The sequence below is a fragment of the Macrobrachium nipponense genome, chromosome 15 (assembly GCF_015104395.2).
Source record: "Macrobrachium nipponense isolate FS-2020 chromosome 15, ASM1510439v2, whole genome shotgun sequence".
In the NCBI taxonomy this organism is placed as follows: Eukaryota; Metazoa; Arthropoda; class Malacostraca; order Decapoda; family Palaemonidae; genus Macrobrachium; species Macrobrachium nipponense.
This window is the reverse complement of record NC_087208.1, coordinates 41,799,709-41,812,208: the sequence shown is the minus strand read 5'-3', so window position 1 is coordinate 41,812,208 and position 12,500 is coordinate 41,799,709. Positions and strand designations below refer to the sequence as shown.

At 32.1% G+C, this 12,500-nt stretch overlaps 1 protein-coding gene across 3 annotated transcripts in view; it reads right to left on the bottom strand.

Moving 5' to 3' along the window:
* The window catches only part of LOC135194853 (serine/arginine repetitive matrix protein 1-like), a 76,069-nt gene that overhangs the window by 9,818 nt on the left and 53,751 nt on the right, over positions 1-12,500 (bottom strand). For all 3 annotated transcript variants that reach the window (XM_064221039.1, XM_064221037.1, XM_064221038.1), the window contains exon 2: positions 1,015-1,211. In XM_064221039.1, the coding sequence (XP_064077109.1) occupies positions 1,015-1,211 (197 nt within the window). The remainder of the gene's footprint in view (positions 1-1,014; positions 1,212-12,500) is intronic.

Sequence of the window (12,500 nt, the reverse complement as noted above, 5' to 3'; positions counted from 1 at the left end):
TTAATCTATTAGTTGACGTTTTGATTTATATCTAGATTGCTGTAAATATTGTAAAGGGTTAACATTCTTCTTCCAAGAAAAAAAAAATTGAAAAAATTAAATTCTGATTTGGCAATTATCATGAAAAAGATCAGAAAAATAATTCTATATTTAATAGTTTGCTGTTATCTATATGCCTCTCCCATAAAAGAAATAGAAAAAATAATTTTGAGTCAACCATTATCTAGTGATATCTAATATGCCTTCCGCATGAAGAAAAAAAATATTACAAAAAATAATCCTTACTTAATAATAACTTACTGAAATAATGCATCCCCATGAAAAAAAATTGTAAAAATAATTCTGACTTAATTTTCATTAACTGATACACTTATGCTCCTCCCATGATAAGAAATAATTTACATTAAATTGATGATCAATTATTGATATATGTCACCTTGGAACATAACAATCCCCTGAGTGTTGCCATCGCGTGACGCAATTTAAATTAATTATTTCAGGAATGTAAACACGAATTCTCATTGTATAACCTTCAGGTTTTGCGTAGCCTTCACCTACAAAGCATTCGAACTTACTTTGAATGACCTTGAGTTTGAGATTGCTTATATATTTATATATATATATATATATATATATATATATATATATATATATATATATATATATATATATATATATATATATGTATATATATATATATATATATATATATATATATATATATATATATATATATATATATATATATATATATAATATAATATATATATATTATATATATTATATTATATATATATATATATATATATATATATATAATAATAATAATATTCAGCTAAGGGGTATCGTAGTACGTAAACAAAACATAAAACATATCTTTTACGAATGACTGTTCCCTTATTTCGTGTCGACTTCGAACCTGGATTCGGAGAGAACACCAGGTTCTCCTTTTTCAAAATCATTTGGTCCTAGAAGAAGAAGTAGAAGTAGAAGAAAAACAAAATACAAACTCACAATACGAATCATCATCGTCGTCATCATCAGTGTCCGTCTGGTCGTCGGACGGGAAGGACGACGTCGGGATGTTGTTGTTGGCACCGCGCCCACGCCCTTGCTGGGGCGTCGGGTAATTCCAGGTCAGCGTCTCCAGCTCCATGAGGGCGGCGCGTTGATCAGCTGTGACGGTGTAGTCGTCGTCGCTGTCCGTTATCCTGTAGGAGGGGAAAAAGGCGGTGTGGTTAGTTTGGAGGAGGTGTAGCGAGATGACGCCATGGTCTAGTCTCACTGGAGACGCGCATGCGCATAGCCGCTCTCAGAGAGAGGCTCACGTAGGCCTATATAAACAAGTTTATTCTTATCTTTTGTGATATCAAACTCCAATTGTAGGCTCATATAGGCCTAGAGACTTTTGATAAAACAAATTTATTCATATCTCTAACGATACAGAACTCTAATTAACAGGAAAAACACATACATTCATAAAAAGCGGCTCACATAGGCCTAGACTCTAGATAAACAAGCTTATTCTTCTCTTTTGTGAAATCAAACTCCAATTATAGGCTCATATACGTCTAGAGACTTTTGATGAAATAAACTTATTCTTACCTCTAATGATATAAAACTCTAATTAATATGAAAAACACATAAATTCCTAAAAAGCGGCTCATTTAGGTCTAGATTCTAGATATACAAGGTTATTCTTGACCTTTTTGATGTCACATTCTAATAATAGGAAAACATGAATGGGAAGACAAAAATACCCACTAAGGCACAACATAACTACAAAAATACCCACAGGACCACAAAGTAACAACAAAAATACCCGGGAGGTCACAAAATAACAACAAAAATACCCAGGAGGTCACAACGTAACTACAAAAGTAGCCACGAGTTCTCGCGTACTTAAAGAAAAAAAAAACACGATTTACAGAGCTAGAAAAAAAACGACACATGAGAGAGACCGTAACTACAAATGTAACCCTTGCTTTCACCAATTAACTACTAAGAAAAATGCAAAAGTAAAACACCCACGAGGTCACACCACACCGACAAAAGTACCCACGTGACCCCGACGTAACCTCGCCCAACCTATAGACCGATTCGACCTCTGTCAGACTAGACGCTTGTCAATAAATCCATTACTCTATCGCCTATGATGGCGTGACTCAAGAATTGATTGACAGCCTTGTGTGTATGTATGTGTGTGTGTGTGTGTGTGTGTGTGTGTACCCCAATACCGGGCCATACTTCTGACGTGTTTGGTCCAAAGCCCCAAGGTCATGTTTATTCGATACTGTTATTTCCAGCCTGGCAAAATAATCACTTCCTATTTTCGTACGGAGAGGTATGTTCGTATGTGCGTGTGTAGGCACCTGAGGCGAAGATGAGTCGATATTAATTTGTTTAATATTTAGTGGATGTCTAAGAGTTTTTGCGGGCACACACACACGTGTATGGTATATATATATATATATATATATATTATATATATATTATATATATATATATATATATATATAATATTATTGTTAGTGTGTGTGTGTATTTATATATATATATACTATATATATATATATATATATATTAATTGTAATAATAATATAATATATTATTATATATATATATAATATATAATATATTATAATTATTAATATCTATATAATTAATAATTAATTTTTATTATTAAAAATAATATATATATAGATAATAATAATAATAATAATATTTAATTAATATTACTAATCAATAAGTAATTAAATTAATTGGTTTTATTTACCAAAATATTTATCATTAAGTTGTTATATTATTGGTTTTTCCAAATATCTTATATCTTCCAAATATTATTAATCATAAGTATTATTACTGGTTTTTCCAAAAATCTTATATCAAATATCTTATCAATTCCCCATTCTAACAATTCCAATTCACTGGCATACACCTCATTTATCAATATATTTATCATATATTACGTACATACCCTTGCGTAAACATAATTAAATAAATTACTAGAGAATTTGTCAAACGCAATATGGTCAAATAATGGTCAAACCACTTTAGGCCAACTTAATATTAAAGAAGGAAGTCTGACCATCGCCTCTAGGTCAAGATATTGAACGAACAACTTCAGGAAGGTCATATCAGGTATACTAGGTTCCCTTAACAATGACCTTGGAATTAGCGACAATGACCTGGGTTTTTTTTCGGGGGTAGGGGGAGGGGCCATCTACGATACAGTTGCGGTATAAGGGTAGCAGAGAGAGAGATTGAGGTGGGGGGGAGGGGGGGGGGGGGGTGTAGTCTTGAACGGGAAATCAATTGGAGTGTAAGTTATTTATGCCACTTCTTACCAGAATAGTTCAAGTGCTCTGCTATTCTTCATGGAGAAGAGAGAGAGAGAGAGAGAGAGCTTCTTTTTCAAAGTAACACCTCAGCAAGGACAACCCACACTTATATAATAGATTAGCGAAATATGACTGGATAGTAATTTTTGAGAGAGAGAGAGAGAGAGAGAGAGAGAGAGAGAGAGAGAGAGAGAGTTTTTGAAATTCCACCTGAATGAGGTCAAACCTTAACTTGATAATCTAAAGAAACGCGTGATTGAACCAAAGCAATTTTTGAGAGAGAGAGAGAGAGAGAGAGAGAGAGAGAGAGAGAGAGAGAGAGAGAGAGAGAGAGAGAGTTTTTCAAATAGGTGACGGTGTCACACAAGAGAGCGGAGTCCCGGTAATCCTCTCTCATTTGCCCAATTAATGAAGGCCCACTTAGGCTAACAACCTCTCAGAGAGGACTCGTTTTAATAATAAGCAGCTACATTTGGTCGCTGTTGCTGTCGTCCTTCGCCCTTAGGGTCGATAACGACCTTCGTTTCGAGAGGATATTCGACCTTAATAGTTCTCCTGCTATTTTTAAATAATTTATTTGCAGTTGAATCACTAACGTAAGGTTTCATTGAACAATTATTCATTATTATTATTTTATTATTATTATTAATTATTATTATTATTATTATTATTATTTGTTTTTTTTTTTTTTGCTCTATCACAGTCCTCCAATTCGACTGGGTGGTATTATAGTGTGGGGTTCCGGGTTTGCATCCTGCCTCCTTAGGAGTCCATCACTCTTCTTACTATGTGTGCCGTTTCTAGGATCACACTCTTCTGCATGAGTCCTGGAGCTACTTCAGCCTCTAGTTTTTCTAGATTCCTTTTCAGGGATTTTGGGATCGTGCCTAGTGCTCCTATGATTATGGGTACGATTTCACTGGCATATCCCATATCCTTCTTATTTCTTTTTCATTTTCGATCTTGATACTTATCCAATTTTTTCCTCTCTTTCTCTCAACTCTGGTGTCCCATGGTATTGCGACATCAATGAGTGATACTTTCTTCTTGACCTTGTCAATCAACGTCACGTCTGGTCTGTTTGCACGTATCACCCTATCCGTTCTGATACCATAGTCCCAGAGGATCTTTGCCTGATCGTTTTCTATCACTCCTTCAGGTTGGTGCTCGTACCACTTATTACTGCAAGGTAGCTGATGTTTCTTGCACAGGCTCCAGTGGAGGGCTTTTGCTACTGAATCATGCCTCTTTTTGTACTGGTTCTGTGCAAGTGCCGGGCATTCACTTGCTATGTGGTTTATGGTTTCACTTTTCGTATTGCACTTCCTACATATGGGAGAGATGTTATTTCCGTCTATCGTACTTTGAACATATCTGGTTCTTAGGGCCTGATCTTGTGCCGCTGTTATCATTCCTTCAGTTTCCTTCTTTAGCTCTCTCTGTAGCCATTGCCAATTGTCATCGCTGGCTAGTTCTTTAGTCTGTCTCATGTATTGTCCATGCATTGGTTTGTTGTCCAGTCCTCTGTTCTTTCTGTCTTTCTCCTGTCTCTGTATATTTCTGGGTCTTCGTCTGTGCTTTTATTAGTCCTTCTTCCCATGCACTCTTTAGCCACTCGTCTTCACTGGTTTTCAGATATTGGCCCCAGTGCTCTGTTTTCGATGTTGACGCAGTCCTCTATACTTAGTAGTCCTCTCCCTCCTTCCTTTCGTGTTATGTATAGTCTTGTCCGTATTTGCTCTTGGGTGTAGTGCTTTGTGTATTGTCATATGTTTCCTGGTTTTCTGATCTATGCTGCGGAGTTCTGCCTTCGTCCATTCCACTATTCCTGCGCTGTATCTGATTACTGGCACTGCCCATGTGTTTATGGCTTTTATCATATTTCCGGCGTTGAGTTTTGACTTGAGTATCGCCTTGAGACTCTGCATATATTCTTTCCTGATCGTGTCCTTCATCTCTTGTGTTTTATATCTCCTCCTTCCATTATTCCCAGGTATTTGTATCCTGTCTCATCTATGTGTTTGATGTTGTTCCCATCTGGTAGCTTTATCCCTTCAGTTCTCGTTACTTTGCCTTTTTGTATGTTGACTAAGGCGCATTTTTCTATTCCAAACTCCATCCTGATGTCCTCAGATACAATCCTTACAGTCTGGATTAGGGTATCTATTTCCTTGATGCTCTTACCATACAGCTTGATGTCGTCCATGAACATCAGATGGTTGATTCTGTTGCCTCTTTTCTTGAGTTGGTACCCGACATCCATCTTCTGTAGTAACTTTTTGTCATGGAGATCATGGCTACTACGAAGAGTATTATTATTATTATTATTATTATTATTATTATTATTATTATTATTATTATTATTATTATTTGTTTTTTTGTTTTTGGTTTATCACAGTCCTCCAATTAAACTCAGTGGTATTATCATTACTACATACTACTACTATTATTATTATCATTGTTATAGTTATTTAAAAGGTGAACATTATTCATATGGAACAAGCCAACCAAAGGTGGCATTGACTTGAAATGCAAGCTTCTAAAGAACATTATTATTATTATTATTGTTATTATTATTGTTATTATTATTATTATTATTATTATTATTATTATTATTATTATTATTATTATTATTATTATTATTATTATTATTATTATTATTTTATTCTATTCTAAGGGGTCCACAATAATAAAAAATGTTACGAGTCATGTACCATTTTTAAAATTCTTTACAAAAAGCTTTCGAACCCTTCCCAGGGTTCATCTTCAAGCCAATGACTTGAGATTGAAGCTTCCAAAGAATATTATAGTGTTCAATAGGAAGTAACAGAAGGTAAAGAAAAATACAAAAAGAAGAGATCTCACTTATTGAGAAGAAAAAGAATATTAAAAAATTAATAAATAAATAAAAATGAATTAAAATGCAAGACGAGTAGCATTACGATAGCAATACTCAAATCCTATCACGGTTAACAGATATGAAATCTAGGACTTATATATTTACCCGCTTCCTTCTCACAAAGGCTTCTTTTAATCGAAGCTTTCATAAACTCTGTATTCATAAGGCTTCATCAATAAGAACAGAGTCCCCCCTTTGGCCAAATGAAGCTGGCATAAGGCTTCAGTCCTCGATTCTAATGTCATTCACTTCAGGAATGACAGGCCTCTCCAGTTCTAGCTGATCTGATAAGAATGCGTCTTTTTATTCCAAATATTTCCATTTCAGTTCGTAGTTTCTTGGAAGTTGCTGCAAATTGAATTTTGACTGCTCTACCCGCCTCCCCCTCCAACACACAAAAAACTCCTTAATATTAAAGGAATATTATAAATAAATATAATGTTCTTCATTTCAGAGACAAATCTATTTGAAGAATATTATAATGATATAATTTACTAACATTTATCTCCATTCATTTATTAAATGGTATTATTTTTTTCTTTTCTAATGATTGATATCTTCTTTCTGTATTTCTTATTACGTTTTCTTGCGTCATTCTAATAATCATCATAATAGTCTTTGAAAGCTCGAATTTGAAGTCAGTGGCCCCTTTGGTGGGCTTGTTCCATATGAATAGTAGTTCATCTTCTGAATAATAATAATATTCTTTGGAAGTTTGAATTTCAAATAAATGACCCCTACGAAGGGCTTGTTCAACAAGAATAGGGGTTCATCTTGTGAATAATAATAATAATAATAATAATAATAATAATAATAATAATAATAATAATAATAATAATAATAATAATAATAATAATAATAACAAATCCTATACGAAATAACACATTCAATATCTTAACACAACTTCACACAGAATAACTTAGGAATATACGAGTTGTCAATCATACGCATGTTATAATCCCTTTCGTGTAAATGAAGACATATTCCCAAAGTATAAATAAAAATAACTTGAGTGGAACTTATTCTACTCACATTAGTGTCATTCATGATTAACTTTCATGAAGAAAATGTCAAGTGACATCGATTTGTCAGTCCAGGAACTTTGACTAAGAGGAGAACACATGTGGGCGTTACACGTGTTCAATCAATTGAAAGCACGTGCATACCCACATGTTTGCGGGTCGTCATGTATATGTTTGTATGTGGATGTGGCCTACAGTGGATTTTATAAGTGTGAATTTAATGCTGTTGAAGTATTGTTTATTTTTTTGTGTATACACATATATACATATATCCAATGTAGCACGAAGGAGGCGTACTTGAGAATATCCTTAAATCCACCGTAGAAAGGTAAGTGAAACAGGATCTTGGAACAATTACTTTCGTAGTATATTCTACATTTTCACGTCCACACTGAATACAATAGTTGACAGACGTTTGTAGACAAAAAAAGAAATGGGCAGCGTGTTCTTTAAGCAAAAGAGACAAGGAGAGAGGATCAAGGGATGCTCTAGGATGGAGATTTAAATTCGTGGTTGACGTGGCTTCAAGAAAAACGGACTCCAGCTGATTCCTTTTTAGGTGATCTTTGATCCTGCAAATTATCGAGGAATTATGTATACCAACAATTTACCAATCATTACAAAAAGCATATTCATCCGCTGATTCATATACGTGACTCGCTAGTGTTTTTAAACTATAATTATGTATGAACAATTCGTAAAGTAACGAAGTCTACGGGCACAACCAGCCCCGATTCACGGGCATTACCAGGGAATCTCTTCTCACCCCCAACCCCTAGAAGTAGGGGGAGGGGGGAAAGTAGGATGAAACCCCATTATAAACCATCTTAAGGGTGCCCACTATAACCCTACCAAGTTCCATGCCCATCGGACCAACCATTTGGCCGTGATTGAATGACAGACGGACGGACAGGCATAATGCACATTATAGTATAGTAAGATATAGAGTATATGTATGTATATATGTATGTATGTATGTATGTATGTATGTATATATTACATACATACATACATAACCTTGAACGATCTCAATCCCAATGCAGGCAAACAGAGTTTGATAGCCTGCACGGACAAATGCCACATAAAATAACCGTTCAGAATAAAACGCAGTAATGACCCCTTGACATGTCAAGATCCAATTATTGCTGGGACGACAAGAAGGAATCTCAAATTGCTTCGTTAAATTATTCGCATTGTATATCTGGTATGATGACATTATTATAAGTCTCCGGAGCTATAATGACGTGTCATTTCTTACATAAGATTTGCACGGAAAATATACTTATTATCTGGTATAATGACTACATATCACCAGAAGTATAACGACGCGTAATTTCTTACGTAAGGTTTGTACGGAAAATATACTTATTATCTGGTATAATGACTACATATCACCAGAGCTATAATGACGCGTAATTTCTTACGTAAGATTTGCACGGAAAATATACTTATTATCTGGTATAATGACTACATATCACCAGAGGTATAATGACGTATCATTTCTTATGTAAGATTTGTGCTGAAAATATACTTACTATCTGGTTTAATGACTATATATATCTCAAGAGGTATAATGACGCGTCCTTTCTTACTTAAGATTTTTACGGAAAATATACTAATTATCTGGTATAATGACTATATATCTCTAGAGGTATAATGATGTATAATTTCTTGCATGAGATTTGTACGAAAATATACTTACTATCTGGTATAATGACTATATATCTCTAGAGGTATAATGATGCGTCAATTCTTACGTACGATTTGTAAAGAAAATAGATCTATTTTGTGGTATAATGAAATTATACATATCTGGAGATGCAATGATGTGCTGTTTAATAATATTTGTATGGAAAACATATTTACGATTTGGTATAATGTCATCATATACCTCTATAGATACAATGATATGCAATTTAATACGTAAGTATTGTACGGAAAATATACTTCCTATGTGGTTGTGATGGCATTATATATCACTAGAGATACAAGGATGTCCTATTTCTTAAAAAAATATATGGAAAATATACTTATCATATGGTATAATGACACTGTATACCTCTATAGATAAAATGATGTACAATGTATGCAATCATTGTACAGAAAATAAAATTACAATGTTTTTATGTTTCAGTATTTCCTAAATGATGTGTTTTACTAATGGTAACTATTATTATTTATTTTGAAGTAAATATATGTAAATTGATTAAAGCTACTTTAACCAGGCATTGTTTTACCTAACTAGGACATTGGTTATTTTCTGCCATATAATAAAGTTCTTCTTCTTCTTCTTCTTCTTCTTCTTCTTCTTCTTCTTCTTCTTCTTCTTATTATTATTATTATTATTATTATTATTATTATTATTATTATTAATTATTATTATTATATGACAAGGTAAGGTCATTTTTATTTTCGTGAGTTTAATGATACCTGTAATAATAATAATAATAATAATAAATATAATAATAATAATAATAATAATAATAATAATAATAATAATAATAATTATTATTATTATTATTATTATTATTATTATTATTATTATTTTTATTATTATCATTATTAACACATGGAGAACAGATGATTCAAAAGCGTTGATTTAGAATAATTAACAAACAAATAAAAAAAATAAATGCACACATTAACACACTAACTCATATTTCTTGCAATTGCATATGCAACATAAAAGAATGATTCTACATTGAACATTGAGGTTCACAATTAAATGAATCCTTATAATAAAATATTGTTTCTATCTACTTACCCTTGAAATCAAGGTTACGTCAGCGATAAAGCCAGGTAATTTTCAATATTATATCCTATTGGACTTACTTCCATGCTTTCATGACATGCGATTATCAAAATGAATCGACATATCTGCCGGTATTGTTTTTATATAATCTCTTTTTTTGTTTATCTCCTTATTTATTGAATTGTCTTATTTTTCTTTTCTTTTCTAAACGGTTGGATTTTTCATTTAATCTTAGTTTCTTGTTTTGTTTAATTATATTGTTGCTCTTACTTCGTCCAAAGTTTATTAAGGACGGGCATTTTATATATATATATATATATATATATATATATATATATATATATTATATATATATATATATAGGTGGGTGCGGGGTATATCTAGCTAGGACCCACCAAACCAGAGACCTTATCAGCCAGGGCCGTCTCGTGCAGACCGCATCTCTGATAAGAGAATAGGTCATGGGAGCAGATAAGAAGTCGTCATCGGTTTGAGGAAATGTCAGAGTATGGAAGTGTTCAGGTTCTCTTATTGGAAAGTGAATTGTTGTTCTTGTTCCCTGCAGAGGATTTAACTCACCTTGAAAATAAAGAAAGAAATTTTGAAAAATAAAGGAAAAAACATTGATGTAAATTGAAAAATGACCTCACTAGGAAACGAAAAATTAATAAATATCAATGAAATTTTATACATGAATGGCCAAATTATCAAAATTAGAGTTAATGATATATAGATATATATACATTTAAGCATATAATAACAACTAAATTTATATAAATAATCAAATAAAATTAGGAAACCACAATTGATAATCGCCATAAAACTGGCAGAGCAAAAACAAACAAACAAATAAATAAATAAATAAATAATTATAAAGATATAAATTAAACAAATAAATGGGTAAATAAATAAATGAAGAAATAAGCAAATAAATAAATAAATACATAGATATATGAAATAAAGAAATAATAAACAAACAAATAAATAAATAAATAAATAAATAAATAAATAAACAAATAAATAGATAAATAAAGAAATAAATAAGTAAATCCAAAAATATATAGATAAATAAACAAACAAACAAACAAACAAATAAATAGATAAATAAATAAATGAATAAATAAATAGATAAATGAAAGACAGGAAGTGTTTGTGACACATTCTGCCGGCAGAGTCGATGGCCGGATCCTTATCAATAATCGCTTTCCCCACATTTTTTTTCTATTTTCGCTTTAATGCTAAACTTAGTTTGCATGACCCGTGAAAACCAGGAAGAGGAAGGAATATAAAGAGGTTTTTATTTTTTTTTACGCCATTCTTAGAGAGGAAGGAAAGACCGTTTGTGACTTGTAAAGTATTTGTGACTTGTTAGGCACTTTTTGTTATTTTTTTTTTTTATTGTTAGCAACTTTTTTTGTGACCTGTCAGGCACATTTTGTGATCTGTTAGACTTTTTTTTTGTTTTACTCGTTAGCAACTTTTTTGTGACCTATTAGGCACTTTTTGTGACCTGTTAGGCACTTTTTTGTGACCTGTAAGGCACTTATATGACCTATTATCCCCTCTTTGTGGCCGTTAGGCCTTTTTTGAGAATTATCAAGTACTTTTTTGGGAATTGTTAGGCACTTTTTGAGAATTGCTATGCACTTTTTGAGATTTTTGCAACTTTTTGTGCCCTTTTAAGGCAATTTTTGTGATCTGCTAGGGATTATTTGAGAATTGGCAGGAACGTTTTGTGACTCCTAAGTCACCTTTTGAGAAATGTTAGTCACTTTTTGAGAATCTTTAAACCTTTCTTGAGATCTGTTAAACACTTTTTGAATCACTGAGGCAATATTAGTGAATTATTAATAAATAGATAAGTCAAAAAATTTAGAAAATAGATAAATGAATATTTGAATAAATGAATAAAGAATAAAGAAATCAATAGAAGGCAATCGTGGCGACTTTTAAATTTCCTTAAATAATTCATCTGTCATTTTACAAGACTTTCAATTTCCATTCACTTGAATAATTGCAGACAAGAAAGTTTAACAGGCAATTCCTGGATACAACAAGAGAAAATTGCCCACATATCAACGAATCCTTTGATATTATTCTGTCAAAATATAACAAGTCTGGTCACTCGTGTGATCAAACTGTTTACAAAAAAATTGCAATTGGCCCAGTTAGAGAATTTGGCGTACCAGGTAAGACTGGTAATTGCAAAGGACAAATAAGAAATAGGTACATGTCTGTTTAACCAGCATGGTTATTATTATTATTATTATTATTATTATTATTATTATTATTATTATTATTATTATTATTATTATTATTATTATTATTATTATTATTATTATTATTATTATTATTCAGAAGACGACCCCTGTTCAAATGGAACAAGGAGAACTCGAAAGAAATTCAATCTTCCAGAGAATATGGTGTTCATTTGAAAGGAGTAACAGGAGGTAATAAGAAATAAAAAAACAAGATGTTAATTAATT